This window comes from Aedes aegypti, chromosome 1, assembly GCF_002204515.2.
Source record: "Aedes aegypti strain LVP_AGWG chromosome 1, AaegL5.0 Primary Assembly, whole genome shotgun sequence".
NCBI lineage: Eukaryota > Metazoa > Arthropoda > Insecta > Diptera > Culicidae > Aedes > Aedes aegypti.
The window spans coordinates 15,625,365-15,644,069 of NC_035107.1; the positions used below are offsets into that span (position 1 = coordinate 15,625,365).

At 42.7% G+C, this 18,705-nt stretch overlaps 1 protein-coding gene across 7 annotated transcripts in view; it reads left to right on the plus strand.

Moving 5' to 3' along the window:
• LOC5564255 (rhophilin-2) overlaps positions 1–18,705 on the plus strand; it is a 351,938-nt gene that overhangs the window by 317,599 nt on the left and 15,634 nt on the right. For all 7 annotated transcript variants that reach the window (XM_021839009.1, XM_021839010.1, XM_021839012.1 and 4 more), the window contains exons 4-8: positions 15,945–16,098; positions 16,158–16,299; positions 16,365–16,576; positions 16,636–16,740; positions 16,805–16,949. In XM_021839009.1, coding sequence (XP_021694701.1) covers positions 15,945–16,098; positions 16,158–16,299; positions 16,365–16,576; positions 16,636–16,740; positions 16,805–16,949 — 758 coding nt within the window. The remainder of the gene's footprint in view (positions 1–15,944; positions 16,099–16,157; positions 16,300–16,364; positions 16,577–16,635; positions 16,741–16,804; positions 16,950–18,705) is intronic.

Sequence of the window (18,705 nt, forward strand, 5' to 3'; positions counted from 1 at the left end):
TTATGAAGGTTTGACTGCACATGTATAAGATTGGTGATGATCGTTTCCTCCCCATCTAAAATCACCCACGGTTTGTGGTGATCCCTCGGATGTACTGATGGCAGTACCTTCCCATAACGAAGCCTCCATCCCACGTGACTGAATCGCATCATGGTTTCCTGTGATAGTGCACTCAGCACAAAAAAAACCATACTAGGTAAGCAACAATTATGACATCAGTCAAAGCTTCCTACATCACTCATCGTAGTCGGCGTCGTCGCGTTGCTCCGCCGTCATTGTCGTTGATCTTGGGGCGCGGTATTGTCTCGCCCTAAGAAGATTATTGACGACCTACGTGGTGGGTACCATTATCCCTCCGTTATGCCGGTTTTCGTTTGCCATAACGACCTATCTGTTGGAAAAAGCCCGAAAGAATGCCAGCGTAGAATGGCCAATGTCTCGGAATGAGAAGGAAATTGCCCGAAGCGATGCGCTCGCCTACTATAACACAATAACCGGCATAGGATGCGATTTTGAAGAGAAAGTTTTCTCAAACGTCAATTGCAGACAGGAACGTCTCTTTCAACAAGCTCGAGAAGCTGAAGACGAAAGCAAAATGAGCGCAGTAGGTGATGCTTTGATTGATCAATTTGATATCCATCCGTTCGGGCCGGAGTTCGGACATCGTTCTTCCGCGGGGACTGAAAACTTCGCATTGATTTCACAGACAAGTGAACGATGATTCATGGTGATGATATGCTCCGTGATCACGAGGCTCAAGTGAAAAACATACTTCTGTTTGTCGGTGAACGCAAAGGCATTTTGAATGTTGATGATGATGATTTCATTATAGAGAGAAGATAATTGCAAATATGCATCATCCACGATGGTAATTGTGAAATTTGGTTTACCCAAAGGGGCTGATTGATATGGGAAATGGGAATTGGGCGTTGAGATTGGTTTTCTGGATTGAGTGAAATTGCACTGGAATGGCATCGATCAAAGTAAGCCGAGCATATGCGATTTGCCGCAATCCAAAAACCAAGATATCTTGAACTTTAGCTTCATCAAAGTTGCTATCTTGCTTTCTCCCAGAAGCTTTAGAAAGGTAGGAAAGAAGCTTCTCCAAGAAGATAGGGTAAGCTTCCATCAGAAGTTTGGGAAAACTCTTACCGGAAGCTTTAAGAAAGCTTCTTCCTGGAGCTACTCACAGAACTTTGGAAAAGTTTCTTCCAGGGGCTTGGGGAAATGTTTTTCCAATTGCTCGAGAAAGCTGCTTCTAGAATCTTGTAGTGACCGTAACGATATTCAACAATCCCACTCAGAAAATAATGATTTTGATCCCGTAAATCGAACCGACGGCTACTCCACGCAAAAGTACTTTCAGGACTGAAAACTTCGTCCTGCTTCTCCTCAACTCGCCTGTCGCGTTTTCACTTTCTCGCACCATCCATTTCATTCGTTTTCCTTTATCGCCCATTTACGCATACCACTTTACTCATTCACGATCATCATCGATTCCGATGTGACGCTCATTGACGTTCTTCGAACACTCTCACAAACTTCCAGTTAGCTGAATTGTACACGCATAATGAATTCTGAACAATTATACAGCTCATTCACTACAAATCTGTGGCAAGTTTCTGTCAGATTGTGAAAGCTTCATCCAGAAGTGTGTTTCTTGGAAAAGTGTTCAGCAGAAGCTTTAAGAAAGGTTCGCACACAATTTAATAAAAGTTTCTTGAAAGATTCTTAAAAACTCAATTTATTTTCAAATACATACTTAGATTCTTCCAGCAAGCTTCGAAAGCTTCACCAAGCTTGAAACCCGCTTCCGAGAAAAGAAAGCTCATCCTAGAGGCTTGGAAAACTTCTTCTCAGGAAGTTTGAAAAGGCTTTTCCCAGAAGCTTTGAAAAGTTTTCCGTAGAAGCTTAAAGAAATGTTCTAACACAATTTTAGAAAAGCTTTTCCATAAGCTTGGGAGAAGCCTCTCACAGAAGCTTTGAGAAAAAATCATTCAGAAGCATGAGATAACTTTTCCCACGATAAACTTCTCCCATGCAAATAGCTTATCGCAGAAGCTTGAGGGAAAATTTTTCCTTATGATTTAAGAAAGTTTTTTCTAAACAATTTAAAAAAGCTTCTCCGGTAGACTTTGGAGAGCTTTTTTCAGAAGCTTAAGGAAAACTTCTACCAGAAACTTGCGAAAGCTTTTCCCAAAGCTTAAAATAGCGTTATTACTGAAAAAAATGTCTAAAAAATATGGAGAAACTTTGCCGTAGACACCATAAATCTAAAATTGCCGGTTTAGACGCAATCGTTTTTGTCTAGATATGGCTTTGGGACCAATGTGCACTGGAATGACATCGATCAAAGTAAGCCGAGCATATGCGATTTGCCGCAATCCAAAGAGCAAGGTATCTTGATTTACCTCCCTTCTAGACAACTTGCCAAAGACACTTTAGCTTCATCAAAGTTGCTATCTTGCTTTCTCCCGGTAGATTCAGAAAGGTAGGGAAAAATGCTACTCCCAGCTTGAGAAAGAATTGTGTCCTACAGCTTGAGAAAGCTGCTCCAAGTAGTTAGTGGAAGCTTCTGCCAGAAGAAGAAGATTGTTGCTCAGAAGCTTCAAGATAGGTTCTCACACATGTTTTTTTTTTTGGAAATTTCTTACAACTTATAAAATTTCTTTTGAAAAATCAGGTTAAACTTCTTCAAGCTTTGAAAGCTTCCAAGAGCTTGAGGAAACCCTATCCCTGAAGTTTGGGAAACTTCTTCTCAGAAAGCTTGAAAAGTTTTCCACAGAAGCTTAAAGAAAGGTTCTCCCACAATTTAAGAAAAACTTTTCCATAAGCTTATGAAAAGCTTCTCCCAGAAGCTTTGAGGAAGGTTTTTTTTCAGAAGCATGGGATAATTTTTCCCACACTGAACTTTTCTCATGTGAAACCTTATCCCAGAAGCTTGAGGTAAACTTTTTCCTGAAGCTTTATGAAAGTTATTTCTAAGCAATTTAAAAAAAAAACTTCTCCGATAAGCTTTTCCCAGAAGCTTAAGGAAAGCTTATGCCAGAAACTTGCAAAAGCTCACTCAAAGCTTGAAATAGCGTTATTTTAGAACCACGGAAAAAGCTTTTTCCAGACAAGAAAGAAGATTCTCCCAGAAAATTGGATAAAATTTCAGAAGCTTATTTCTTCCAGATAATAAGGAAAGCTTCTCTCAGAAGTTTAGAAGAATGCCCTTTTTGAAGGTTAGAAATGCTTCTTTCAGAATTTTAAAAAGTATCTCACAGAAGTTTGGAAAAGCTTTTTTCGGAAGCTTGAGAAAGCTTCTCCAAGAAGATTGTGGAGAGCATCTTCCAGAGGCTTGAAGGAATTTGAGAAAAGTTTCTTTCAGTTGCTTGAAGGAAGTTTCTCCAAGAATCTGGTATAAAACTTTTCTCAGAAGCTTCTGAAAACCATATCATTGAAGCTTGGAATAAGCTTTTCGCAGAAGATTTGGGAAAGCTTCTCCCGAAAGCTTGGGCAAAACATTTCCCAGAAGCTTGTGCAAAGCTTTTCCTAGAATCTCTGAAAAGCTTGTCTTAATTGTTTAAAGCGTTTCTTCCACAACCTTGAGAAAAGCTTTTTATAACATCTGGAAAGGAGCTTTGGAAAGTCTCTAAATCGATCCCTTGAAACGCATTTGCTACAATTCCCCTTCAATATAGAGTTGACTATACGTCTATTATTGAATCATTAGGGGTAATAATAACTATTACAGCTTTCAGCCAGTTTTCAGCTGATTGTGATACGCACGAATTTAAACCAAAAATATCGATAAGATTTTTAGACAATTCTTGAAGCTTTAGGAAACGTTCTCACATAATTTTAGAAAAGTGAGAAGTTTCTTAAAAGTTTATGAACTTGCAAAACTTCTTCAAAAAAACATGCTAAGTTTTATATCTTATACATTAGAAATCTGTAAATACTGGGACGTTTCTTCAGTAAGTATAAGGTTGTAGATATAGTTAAGTGTTTGCTGAGTAAAAAGTTCGAGAACCAGCTCGTCGGTTCCTTTTATTCAATCACTTTCGTATAAAAGTATATTTCACACACACAGGTATTCTGATCGTTATCTATGTAACATTTGAAAGGGTGGTAATCACCACACTAAGCTTTTTCCAAAAAGCTTTGGAAGCTTTACGAAGCTTGAAAGCCGCTTCCAAGAGCTTGAGGAAAGCTTTTCCCAGAAGCTTGGTAAACATCTTCACAGGAAGCTTGAAAAGTCTTCTCCTAGAAGCTTTGAAAAGATTTTCCCAGAAGTTTAAAAAAATGCATTTCCACAATTTCAGAAAAGCTTCAAGTAAAATTCTTGCAGAAGCATGGGGATTTTTTCCACAATGATTGTTCGTCATGTGAAAGCTTAACACGAAAGCTTGACGAAAACTTCTCCCTGAAGATTTAAAAAAGCAATTTCTAAACAATTTAAAAAGCTTCTCCGATAAGCTTTGGAGAGCTTCTTCAGAAGCTGCAAAAAAGTTTCAACCAGATTTTTAGTAAAGCTTATTCCAAAGCTTAGAGAAGCTGCTTCCATAAGCTTGTGTAAACTTTCTGTCCTTGGGAAAGCAACTTCCAGAAGCTTGACGAAAGCTACTTCCAGACTGGGGAGAAAAATCTCCCAGACAATTGGATAAGCTTCCCAGCAGCTTGAGAAAAATTTCTTTCAGTCAGCCTCTCCCAGAAGTTTAGGAAGGTGTCCTTCTCGGAGCTTGGAAATGCTTCTATCTGAAGCTTCGGAAATATTTTCCACAACGAACTTTTCGATTTGAAAGCTTTTCCCAGAAGCTTAGGGAGAACTTCTTCTTGAATCTTACGGAAGATTGTCCCAAAAACTTGGTTCTAACTTTTTCCAAAAGCTTGGGGAAAGCTTTTCCCAGAAGCTCTAGGAGAAACTTCTTTCAGGAGCATTGGCAAAGCTTTCCCCTGAAGCTTGAGGAAAGCATCGCTAAATGAGCTTAATGAAAATTTCTCCTGAAAGCTGGAGAGAAGCTTCCGCCATAAACTTGGAATAACTTCTCTTATAAGCTTAGAAAAGCGCACTATCAGAAGCTTGGAGAATGCTTCTTCCGGAAGCTTGAAATGCTAATACTGGAAGCTTCAATAGGTTACTCCATGGAATTATGGAAAGTTTCGTTTAGGCTGCTTGAGAAGCTTCTTCCAGGAAGCTTGGGAGTTTCTTCTAGGAAGCTTGGAAGCTTCTCCCAGGAAGCTTGGAAGCTTCTTCCAGGAAGCTTGGAAGCTTCTTCCAGGAAGCTTCTTCCAAGAAGCTTGGAAGCGTCTTCCAGGAAGCTTCGTCCTGGAAGCTTGGAAAATTTCTTACAGTAAGTTTGGAAAGCTTCTTCCAGTAAGCTTGAAAGCTTCTTCCAAGAAATGTGAGAACTTTCTTCCAAAATGTTCAAGAATTATCTTCTTATTATTTTGACGAGCATCAAACTCTCTGTCAACGCGGCAATGAACAAGCAGAAAGCGCTGAGGATGAGATTAGAGCTCGCCGAAAAAGCACGGATTACGGAGCTAGCAGCGGCTGACAAGCTTAGGACCCTGAAGGAACGAGATGACAAGCCTATGAAGAAGCGAGACAGAGAGTCACCAGGGAGAAGAGAAAGTACAAAAAGTAACGCAACGAGCAAGGAAAAGGTGTGTCAAAAAATGACGTGAACGATGACGGATGGCAAACCGTCGTCAATGCCAAATATAAAAAAAGAAAGAGACACCCGCAGCGTGAGTGGTCGAAAGGGGATGCCATACTCGTTAAGGCAAACGATCAAACAACGTACGCAGATATCCTTCGAAAAGTTTAGGACGATCCGAACCTGAAGGACCTCTGGGAAAACGTGGTCAGAACGCGGCGAACCCAGAAAGGGGAAATGCTGTTTGAGCTGAAGAGTGACCCAGCGATCAAGAGCTCGGCCTATCAGGAGCTAGTCGTGGAATCTTTGGCGAACGAGGCGGACGTAAGAGCACTTACCCAGGAAGCAGTTGTTGAGTGCAGATATCTGGACGAGATAACAACCGTATAGTTGCGTAAGCAATGCAGTCTTAGAGAGGAAGCCATGGCAACCCGTCCGAGGAAGTCGTAATACGGGACATTGTCAGCGACGATTTGGCTACCAGTTGATACGGCGAACAAACTGGTGGAGAAAGGCAAGATGAGAATGAGATGCCCACTGAGACTCGTCACACGAGCAGATAGGCCACCGATGCCATGCTTCAAGTGCAGGAACTTCGGACAGCCGACGGCGAGCTGTGAAGGTTCGGAATGAACCGAACTGTGCCGGAAATGTGGAGAAAGGTGGGCATTTTTTTAATTATCGGCCAGGTTTGAGCTGGAGGTTCTCCGATTTGCATAAAATTTTCACCAGAGGTCGAGTTCGTGGATACATGACCAAAAATGAAATTCAAAAAAATTATAGTTGTCTATTTTCCCGGAAAACTCTAGATAAATTTTCATAAATTTTTGTAGCCCATCACTGGCGGGAGCATGAACTGGAGGGTAAGCGAAGAGTACAACCATAGCGATCACCAGGCGATACGCTACAGGATTGGCCAGCGGAACACTGCGGCAGTGTAGAGGAACACAATTGGCGACCGGCAGTGGAAGACGAAGGCTTTCGACAGAGATCTCTCAGTTGAGGCACTTCGCACCGACAGCGATGCCCTGAACTTGGATGCGGTAGGGCTGACAACGATGCCACGAAAACCGGAGCCCCGCAACGATCAACGTCCCACGTACTGGTGAAACGAAGCACTCGACGCCCTCCGCGCTGCCTGCCTAAAAGCCAGGAGGCGTTACCAGAGAGCAAGGAACGTCAAAGAGGAGTGAAAGTTCGTATTCCAAGCAGCCAGAGCTGCTTTCAAACGCAGGATAACGCTCTGCAAGCCTAAGTTCTACAAGGAGCTGTGCCGAGCAGCTGAAGCCAACTTCTGGGGAACACTTATCGAGTGGTCATGGCAAAAATCAAGGATCCGTCAATGCCGGCTGAAACGTGTGCTGAAAAGTTGAGGGTTATTGTCCAGAGTCTCTTTCCATCGCATGATCTGACACCGTGGCCACCCACACCGTGTGTCGGCGAGAAAAAAGCAAACGCTGAAGATCGTCTAGTCTCCAATGACGAGCTTGTAGCAGCGGCGAAGGTGATGCTGAAATGCCTGAACCAAAGTCACTTCTCAGATATATGGAAGATCCAGAAGCTGGTGCTGCTACCGAAGCCAGGAAAACCAACCGGTGTGATCCATCACCATACAGGCCCATATGCTTGCTAGATACACTGAGCAAACTCTTGGAACAGGTCATCCTAAACAGGGTGGGTGAATGTACGGAAAGTGAGAATGGACTATCAGAAAGGCAGTTCGAATTCCGGAAGGGGAAGTCGAAGGTAGACGCAATGCGGACGGTCCTGGAGAGGACCTAGAAGGCTTTTCGAAGCAAAACAGAAGAGAAAATCATTACTGTGCCGTAGTTACGATAGATGTTAAGAAGGCCGCTACATATAATGCGGGTTCCTGACTCTCTGTGCCGGATTCTGCTGGTGTATGCAACCGACACTGGCCGAAAGGAGTTAATAGTAACGGCGGGAGTTCCACAAGGGTCCATACTGGGTCCAACGCTGTGGAATGGGATATACGACGGGGTCCTATCACTGGAGTTACCCATGGGCGTCGAGATCCTCGACTTTGCTGATGACGTCGTCCTAACAGCAATAGACGAAACGCTGGAGGAAGTGGAAGTGCTAGCCGCGGAGGCAATGGGCACGGTCGAGAACTAGTCAGCAATCGCAAAAAGGTTCAACACGCTGAGATTACCATCGGGGGACATGGGACAAAGCGGTCGCTCAGACACTGGGCGTGATGATAGACGATCGGATAAACTTCAATAGTCACGTCGACTATGCATGTGAGAAGGCGAGCAAAGGCGACCAACGCACTTACAAGGATCATGCCAAAAGCTCACATGGTCCGAGAAGCAATAGGGGGCGTCCTCTGGCTAGCGTATCATCGTCGGTACTGAGATAAGGAGTCCCGGTCTGGGGTGCAGCACTGCAAACCTAGCGCGATCGATACAAGCTTAGCAGCACGTTCCGGCTCATGGCCATGAGAGTAGAAAGCACATACAGAACAATATTGTCGGAGGCAGTGTGTGTGATCACCGGGATGATTCCGATTTGCATCACCCTGGGAGAAGACATCGAGTCGAGGAAACGCCGGATCGGACTTCAATGCGATCATAACCTTTGGAATCTGGCGAACAACCATGGAGATAACGTCTATCTTGCAGAGAAACTGGCGGGAAGAGCAACGAAACGAAAGGCAGAGAGCAATGTCTGGGATCGGGTCGTCGGGGTGCCAATGAACCGGAAGTCAACCCCTAACAGCCCCTAACGGAATCGTTTGATCGACCTCGGCACTCGAGCCAGCTTGACGAAGAAATAATACGAAGATCTCCCCTGCGATAGCCACCGGTAGTCGGGGCACCATCAGTGCGGACGTCTCTCCAATCTGTACTGGTGACAATCTCCGACTCCGGGAGAAGTCAGGAAGAGAAGGAAACGAGAAGGGAATGAAGCGGAGGAAGATGAAAAGGCAGTCTGCTCAACATGCAAGAGCAAACCGCTGGCAGACTGCACAGAGTGCAAGAGCACAGACCGGGAAAACGTCAAGAGCGTAATAGAAGTGCAGTAGCATAAACAAGTCCTCAGGATTTGAGAGACAAATCCTCGGGACAAACTGAGAGAAAAGCCTTGAAGATTCGAGAGACAGGATTTGAATGACAAGTCTTCGTGACTTGGATACAAATTTTCGGGACTTGAAAGACAAGTCCTCAGGACTTGAGAGACAAGCCCTCAGAACTTGAGACACAAGTCCACAGGACTTGATAGACCAGTCCTCGGGACTTGATAGATAAATCCTCGATACTTGAGAAACAAGTCCTCACGACTTGAGAGAAAAGACCTCAGTACTTGAGAGACAAATTTTCGGGACAAACAGAGGGAAAAGTCCTCAAAATTCGAGAGCTTGTCTCAACAATAGACAGTAGACAATGTCTTTGATAGACATGTCTTCATGACCTGAGAAACAAGAGACAAATCATCAGGACTTGAAAGGCAAGTCCTAAGAATTTAGAGACATACACGGGAAAACATTCTGTTGTAAAAATTACTATTGTAGCTGACTACGCCCATTCTTGAAACTACCATGGAATTTCAGACCAATTTACTATGTTTACGGTACATCCCACCACATTCCTGGTACATTTGATAGAAACAATTTACAACAATCACATTTCGACAACAGGCATGGTAAAATCAAGCGCATTTCTGGTCTGCTGAAAATTGCCGGTGCGAGCGCTTAAGTTAACCCCCTAAAATGGTAGCTTTTACCGCACATTTTTTTTGTGTGTATCCTCAAAATTTGATTGTTAAGCTTTTTCCATGAAGCTTGGAAGCTTCTTCCAGAAAGCTTGAATAACTTTTTTCAGGAAGCTTGGGAGACTTCTTCCAGCAAGCTTGGAAAGCTTTTTCCATGAAATTTGGAAAGCAATTTATAGAAACTTGGAAACTCTTCCTGGAAGCTTGGACACCTTTTTCCTGGAAGTTTGTAAAGCTTCTTACAGCAATCCTGGAATTCTTCTTCCATGTAAATTTGGAAAACTTCTTCTAGCTATCTTGGAAAGCTTCTTCCAAAAAGCTTTGAAACTTGTTCAAAAATGTTTAAGAATTACCTTCCTAGATATTTGAGAAGTTTCTTCCAATATGTTTGAAAAGGTTGTTTCAAGATGCATAAAACCTTACTCCAGAAAGCTCAAAGAGCTAATATCAAGAAACTTGTAAAGCTTCTTCCACCTAGCTTAGAAAAATTTCTGGCTTGTAAAGCTTCTTCTAGGAAGCTTGAACACCTCCTTCCATGAAGCTTCCAGAAAACTTGGAAACTTTTTTTCCAGGAAGCTTGGAAACCATCGTCCAAGAAGCTGGCAAGGCTTTCCCAGCAAGCCTGGAAAGCTTCTTTCACCAAACATGGAAAGTTTCTTGGGGGTGGGTAGAAATTCATGAAATTTTGGGTGATACCAGTTTAGAGTGTTATGTTTATCGCGATCTGTCAAGTAGTTTTCAAGACGCATTCGAAACAAAAAAAGCTACGCCAGCAAATCTTGGGCGCAGTGATCGATAATCTTGGTCAGTCGCACTGACGGACCGGCATAAGGCCTGGAATCCACCATTCGACCGTTTCCCACATTGTGAAGATGTACCTTGGAGACAAAGACCATCGAGCAGCGCGCTGGAAGTGGCCGAAATCCGAAAACGGGATACCCAGAAAAGGGGCGGAAGATAAGGCAGTACTTTAAGAATAACTTTTCCACCCGAGACATGGCCAAATGGCTGAATTCGTCGAAGTGGTTCGTCCAGCAGACCATTTTTTTTTTTTTTTTTGTTGGGTTGGTAGAGCCACTACGTCCATTAGATTGAACTTTTGTGGCATGTCCCTTTTTACTGTTCGCATCATTGAGAAGAACTAAAAGCTGGCCATGGCCATGAATCAGGCGAGCAGCTTAAGCACCTTGACGCGTCTTTTCCCAGTCAGGCAAAATAGAGTTTATAAAACCCACAACCTTTTTGGGATTTGCAGTCCAAATTTCACTTGGTTGTAAATAACCCCCGTTTAGAAATTTGGATCTGCGCTTGTATAAAGCACTACAACTGCAGAGCAGATGTTCCGAGGTTTCACGTTCCATGTCACAGAAACGACAGATATCATTCTGAACCTGGCCAATTTTCTTCAAATGATATCTACTCGGACAGTGTCCAGTTATTAGGCCAGTGTAGACACAGAGAGCTCTCTTGTTGAGCTCTATAAGTCTTTTAGTGACAGTCATATTTGGAACTAAAAATCGTTTCGATTGATTACACCTTGTGGTGATCATCCAATTAGTCATCACCTTTTGTTGTTCCCATCTTTTCAATTCCATATTTAGTGCACAGTGCGATATGCCACAGAATGGTTCCGGGCCCATGAACTGTGAATCTGAACCTTGTTTAGCAAGCTCGTCTGCCATTTCATTACCTTCTATGCCATTGTGCCCTGGAACCCAATATAAACTTACCGAGTTCTTTTGGCACACCTTTCGCAATAAAAGAATGCATTCCCAGACAAGTTTTGATGAGCATTTATATGAGTTCAACGCTTTTAATGCAGCTTGGCTGTCAGAAAAAATACAGATATTTGCGTGTCGGTATTTTCGTCTAAGACAGATATTAGCGCATTCTAGTATAGCAAAAATCTCCGCTTGAAATACAGTTGGATAGTTTCCCATCGCCACTGAAACGTGTGTCCCAGGGCCGTAGACTCCTGCTCCAGTTTTGCCCCAATCTTTGAGCCATCCGTGAAGAATTTTATGGAGCCTTGACGAACATTGGGACCTCCAACATCCCAATCCGCACGCGTCGTATCGCATACATTGTAAGGGATATCATAGTTGTCCACAGTTTTCATCCAGTCTTCATGCATATTCATCACTGACCCACATTGTATGTGTTGTGAAATACTCAAGTGTCCGATAAGATCACCAGATTTGAAATTGTTCGATCTGTTGAGCCTTAGAAAACTCTTCTCCGCTTCTAATTGTACAAATTCGTACAACGGTAGCAGATGAAGAATAGCATCTAATGCTTTTGATGGAGTGTTTCGCATCGCTCCTGTTATAGCAATGGTTACAAGTCGTTGAAGTTTTGATAGCTTTGCTTGTGCTGTGGCTTCTTTTGTTTTCGGCCACCATACTAGCGAAGCATATGTTACTTTTGGGCGAATTATGGAAGAGAAAATCCACATTATCATTTTTGGTTTCAAGCCCCATCTTCTACCAAAAATTTTGGAGCAAATCCAAAATGAACTGGTTGCTTTACCAATCACATATTCAATATGAGCATTCCAAGTCAACTTTGCATCCAAGATCACTCCCAAGTATTTAACCTGTTCACTAAGGTGCATTTGTACTCCTCCAAGCATGAAAGCTTTTAGGATGAACTTCCTTTTCCTTGTGAAAGGGATAATTACTACCTTTGAAGGATTTATGTTGAGGCCCTCCTGAATACACCATGAATGGGTAAAATTTAGAGCCATCTGCATTCTTTCTGAAATGATATTGTCAAACTTTCCTCTCACTATAATGACTATATCATCCGCAAATCCCACAACCTCGAAACCCCTCTCTTCTAAACTTCTCAGAAGATCATCTACGACTAAGGACCACAATAGAGGTGAGAGGACTCCACCCTGTGGACAACCTTTTGTAGCCCTTACTGATATAGATGAGCTTCCTAGCTCTGAAGTGATTTCTCTATTTGTAAGCATATTAGTAATCCATTTGATAATACTTGTGTCAAAATTTCTTTTCTTCATGGAGCATACCATGGAAGAATAAGAAGCATTGTCAAAAGCTCCTTCAATGTCCAAGAATGAGCAAAGTGCTATTTCTTTTATGGAAAGAGTTTTTTCTACTTTTGTTACGAGAGTGTGAAGTGCCGTAACTGTTGACTTACCAGGTTGATAAGCAAACTGCAAGTCAGATAGAGGACACTTCTGCATGTATGTTGAATTGATAAAATCATACAACACTTTTTCCATAGTCTTCAATAACATGGAAGAAAGACTAATGGGCCTATAAGATTTGGGATGCGTCCTATCCCGCTTTCCATTTTTTGGAATAAAAATAACTTTTACTGGTCTCCAAATGGATGGAACATAATTTAATCTTAGGCTAGCCTTATACATCTCAATAAGAGACGGAATCAGCACTTCTTCGCCGTTTTGAAGAAGTGCCGGAAATATTCCGTCTACTCCCGCAGATTTAAAAGGCTGGAAAGATCTCACAGCGTTTTTTACTCTTGCACTAGTAAAGATTGCGTCAGCTAGATTTTGTTCAATAGTTTCTGTTCCAGAAGATAAGGTCTCTGCAGAACATCTTGCATCATCAAAAGTTCTAGAACTGTTCGAATCCGTACATAAAACTGACCCAGGGAAATGAGTTTCCATGATCAAATTTAAAGTTTCATAAGGAGTTTTTGTGAAAACTCCGTCTTCTTGTTTCAAAGAACCAAGTTCAAACGTGTGATCTTTAGCAAGAACTTTTTGTAGTCTTGCGACTACAGGGGCATTGCTTATGTTTTCACACGTTTGAATCCATGATCTTCTTTTCGATTTTCTTATTTCTTTATTATATTCAGTTAGAGCTTTCTTATATTCAGCCCAATCTGAACTTTGTTTCGCCTTGTTGAAAAGCTTACGAGTAAGCTTACGTAACTTTTCTAGCTTAGAGTTCCACCACGGCACGTCTCTAGTAGAAGAGGACTGCTTGATAGAACAACTATTTTGAAAAGATTGGATTATATTTTCATTTACCTTTTGAGAAATCAATTCTAATTTCTGAATTGAGTCAATTTTTCCATTCATTGTAAATGAGTGTGAATCCAAGCAATGTGCATATTGTTCCCAGTTGGTTTTCCTAGGATCCCGAAAAGCAATAGATGGGTAACCAACCCCGCTCCATTCAAACATGATGTGTTTGTGATCAGACAACGAAGTTTCATTTGACACATGCCAGTTTGAAATTTTTTCATAAATTGCAGCATTGCACAGTGTCAAATCTAAAACTTCCTGTCTGATTGCATTTGTAAAAGTAGGCTCATTTCCCTTATTACATATATCTATGTTACTAGCACATAGATAATCTAAAAGACATTCACCACGGCTATTGATATCCGTACTACCCCAAACGGTATGATGCGCATTAGCATCACAACCAATAATAAAAGACTTATTGATTTTTCTGCAATGTTCGACAAAAGAAACTATCTCAGGAGGAGGGACCTCTGGAGCATCACCAGGGAAATACGCAGAAGCTATTGCAACCTCAGTAATTCCTGTAGTGGTCGGCACCTCAACCATGACAGCAACAATGTCTCGTTTTATAAATTCTATAATCGGGTAGCATTTCATTGTTTTATTGATAACAACAGCAGTTCTTGGTGAACTCTGATTCACATCATAAAACAAATTGCACATTTGAGTTTCAATTCCAAGAATTTTACCCTTGTTGGACCATGGCTCTTGTATAAGTGCCACATTTAATCCCTCCTTTCTAAACCTCCGACTCAACACGGAAGAAGCTCCTTTGGCATGATGAAGGTTTACCTGCAGGAATTTAATCGACTTAATGTTTGTCTTTTTATTCATTATTTTATGTATCTATGTAACAACCTTCATGACGAATTTCTGTTATATAACGATGAACAGCTTAGTTACATATTACACTTTATACGTTTATTACATTGATTCGTAAAAATTATCGTGAAAGGCTAACTAAAACAAAATATAAACAACAAATCCATGAAGCGGGCTGTGCTTCGTGAATTTAAGGTCAGGAAGGCGCCAAATCGGACTGACAAGCAAAACACGGCGTCCAAATTGCTTGCGCGGAAGCTGTACCGTGAGTGGCTGGTAAAGCCAGGCTGTCTCGTCATGGACGACGAGACATACATCAAGGCGGACACCAACATCCCCGGCCTCGAGTTTTTTGTCGGTACGTCCCGCATTGAGGTTCCGGAAAAGTTCCGGACGAGAAAGATGAACAAATTTGCAAAGAAGTACACCAGAACTTCGTCCGATTTTTTGGGCGATTTGGGCGATTAATGAAAAAGAAACCAAAAGCGGAAAACCATTCAAAACCGATTAAGCTTTGAAGAAAAACTGGGAGAAATTGTGTAAGAAAGATGGGCAAAGACTCGCCCAAGATCTCATGAGCAGTGTTAAGAGAAATGTTTTCAGCTTGGGGAGGAAATTCAATAATTAAACTATGCCAAAACATAGCTAATATATAGTTATTTAATCCCTGAAAATTTAAGAAGTATCCGATTTGAAATTAATTTGTGGTGATCATTTTTGTGTGTCTCATTTTTTTCGACTCCAGTCGTTATGTTTGAAAAGCTTGTTCCAAAAAGCTCAAAGAGCTACTTTAAAGAAACTTGCAAAGCATCTTCCATTTAGCTTAGGCAAATTTCTGGATTGGAAAGTTTCTTGTAGCAAGCTTGGGGAGTTTCCTTCAGCAAGTTTGGAAGCTTCTTCAACTTTGCTTTGAAAAGTTTCTCCCAGCTTTGGAGCTGTTATACAATCTTTTGGCCATTTCCATGCAATTAGAGAATCCTTGAGAAAGCTTCCCAAAAGGATTTCGTTCCATATCTTTATATATTCACAAGTCGATGGTCTCTTCAGTCTTCTACATCTTTATCTGATGATTAGATTGTGTAAGAGCTTGAAGTGTGAAATTTAATTCTGCATTAGAATTTAATGACTTTGAAGTTAAATTAGCTAAAAAAAGACATCTATTCCTCCATAAGCCTTTCCTTTGTCAATCAAAAGGCGCCCAAGTTGATTTCCCGCAATTATTTGCTTTCGCTCGTCGATTATCGGCTGCGAGTAAACAAACCCTAATCACATATGAATGATACACTCACTTACCTCGCGATAGGTGGTAAAATTTCGAAGATGCCAAAAAAAAAGACGAAACTCTCATTGTTAACCCTTACGACCGAAAGAGCTGGCATATGAGCGTAATGGCAATCAAATCCTCCACTGGATCCAAGTAGGCTCATCATTGCGCAACCTCTCACACCAGACCAGACTAAGTACGCCTACTGGGGTGCTTCACGGCGTGATAAATCACGGCGATTTGCATGCATGGCGAAGTCATGAAAGGCACAAATTACGATTTGTTTGCTTTACTCCATGCTGGCGCCACTTTTTTCAGCTTCCGATTAAGAGAAAACAAAAATTGAACCTAATGACTTAGTTTGAACTCCCACGTTTAAACTTTCGATTGTTCCGAAAATAAAATCTGATTACTGATAACTTATTTCGATTTCCATCCTCTTTTCTTTCAGAATGGACTACGTGATCCCGATGATCCCCCTTGGGCTGAAGGAAACCAAAGAGGTGAGCTTCATGGAGCCCTTCTCGGACTTTATCCTGGAGCACTACAGCGAAGATTCGTCCGTATATGAGGACGCGATCGCCGACATCACCGATACGAGACAGGTAAGTGCGATCTTCTACCATACAAGTGATCATAGCCTAACCTCAATCCATATCCGCAGGCCGCCAAAACCCCAACCAGAGATGTCCAGGGCGTGGCCCTATTGTTCCGCTACTACAACCTGTTGTACTACGTCGAGAGACGATTTTTTCCGCCCGATCGAAGTCTGGGGGTCTACTTCGAGTGGTACGACTCGCTGACCGGTAAGTGATCTTCCGCGATCTTCTCACTCGATCACGACTAACTTCTTCTTTTTTACACGTCTTAGGGGTCCCCTCCTGCCAGCGAACGGTCGCATTCGAGAAGGCCTGCATCCTGTTCAACCTGGCCGCCATCTACACGCAGATCGGCGCCAAGCAGGACCGCTCCTCGGAGAAGGGCCTGGACTCCGCGGTGGACAACTTCCTGCGGGCGGCCGGCGTCTTCAAGCACATCTACGACACCTTCACCAACGCGCCCTCGATGGATTTAAAACCTCAAGTACGGATTAGTTAAATTTGACGAAGTTGGTAGAAAGCATAACCTTCATCTTGTTTCAGGTCCTAGAAGTGCTGGTAGCACTTATGTTGGCGCAGGCACGTGAGTGCCTGTACGAGAAACTTTTACTACAGCTAGAAGAAATGACCAATTCCGATTGCGGTTCGGTAAGTTTCAGGCGAATTTGAATCGCAATATTTTACACTAAATTCGTGGACAATTTTTTTACAGCTACAACGCAATCTTTCCGGGGAAGCCACCCAACTGACGATGGAGTATCGGGAGATTCACAGGATAATCCAGAGTAACGAGGCGCACACATTCCTACCGGAGTCCTGGGCAGGGCTGGTTCCCCTGAAGTCCGAACACTACAAAGGTAAGGTTGTGACAGGAACAGGTTAAGCCGTTCTACATTACATAGGTAGGGAGCCGGATCCTATTATTGGCACTTTGGTTCTCTTGGATATTTTTTAAGACCCCCATTGCCAGTGCCGTACCATGCGGCTGGCACCCGCCAAGGGCACCAGCCTTCCGCGGGCGTCAAAATGCGTGACGCACTTGGATTTTTTTTTAATTGCAAAAGGGGTCGTCTTATATGTCACAGTTTCAAAAGAAATTCGTAGATATGATAGTTGAAAATTGAAGAAATTATCTATTTAGTTTTAACAATATAAAATGTCGCACATGTATCTAAAAAATTGCAAATTTCATAAGTTGAAGACTCCTGATAGAATAAAAAAAAAACCTAAACAAATTCGCTGGAAATTTTCTGAACTTAATTTTTATTGAGTACGCAATAAATAGTCGACTAGCTCGTACTAAGGTTGGAACAAGAATGATCAAAATTTATTTGTCAAATTAAGCTACGCATAACAATGGGTTACTTCGATCTGCTTCGCAACACTCCTCCTAAAGCCAGTTATGCGATTCCCATGGCTTGTCGATTCCGCTCCAGCTTCATCCATTGGAGTGGTTTCGTTAATCCGTCAGCTACTTGATCGTCGGTATTAATGTAGTTGATCTTCACAATTTTCCGATCCTGTGCGTCTCGGATGTAGTGATGACGAATATCTATATGCTCTGTCCTTGCGGTGTATCCGCCATTCTTTGCTATACAAATGTTGCTTTGGTTGTCACAGTAGAGATCTATAGGGTGTTTACCGCCAAACTGCAACACGAGTCCATGCCACTAGGAAGCCTCCTGTACCGCTGCAGACAACGCCATGTACTCCGCCTCGCAGGTGGACAATGCAACGGTCGGTTGTCTCTTGCAGCTCCACGATACCGCTTCGCCTTGCAACAGGAACATGTATCCGCTGGTTGACTTCCGGTCGTCCATATCAGCGGCCCAATCAGCGTCGGAGAAACCACAGATGTCCTCGTTGCCAGTTCTTGAGTACTGCAGCTTCAACATCGATGTTCCTCTCAGGTATCGCATCAGGTGCTTCACGGCTTGCCAATGACTTGGTCCGGGGTTGGTGTTGTAACTACTCAGTTGGTTGACGGCGAACAGGATATAGGGTCTGGTGCACTGAGCGAGATACATTAGGCACCCTACCGCTTCTTGGTAAGGTACCGCCGCCATTTGTTTGGCTACTTCTTGGGTTTGCGGAGACATTTCTTTCGTCAGCTTGACCGCGGTCATCGGTGTCGCTGTGGTTTTTGACTCTTGCATCATGAAGCGGGTCAAAACCGATTCGATGTAGGCTTCTTGATCAAGTCCTATGCCCTCCTCCGTGCGCGTGATCCGGATCCCTAGGCAACTCTTTGCGGGTCCTAGATCTTTTATACGGAACAAACTATTTTGATTGGCCTTGATTTCGTTCTTCAAATCTTCGTCGTTGGAGAATAGCATCAGGTCGTCTACGTAGATTGCGACAAACAGAACTTTCTCGCCGCTAACAATGTAGTAAAGACACGGATCGTATCTCGAAGGCTTCAGTCCGCCGCATCCAGTTTCGCGTTCTACACGCGGCTTGACTGTTTCAGTCCGTATAGGGCTTTATTTAAACGGCACACCATTGGTCGCTTCCCGGGTTGCTGTTTGTTTCGACACGGGGGTTGTTCCATATATATCTCCTCGTCCAAATCGCCTTGGAGAAAAGCGGTGATGGCGTCCATCTGGTCGACGA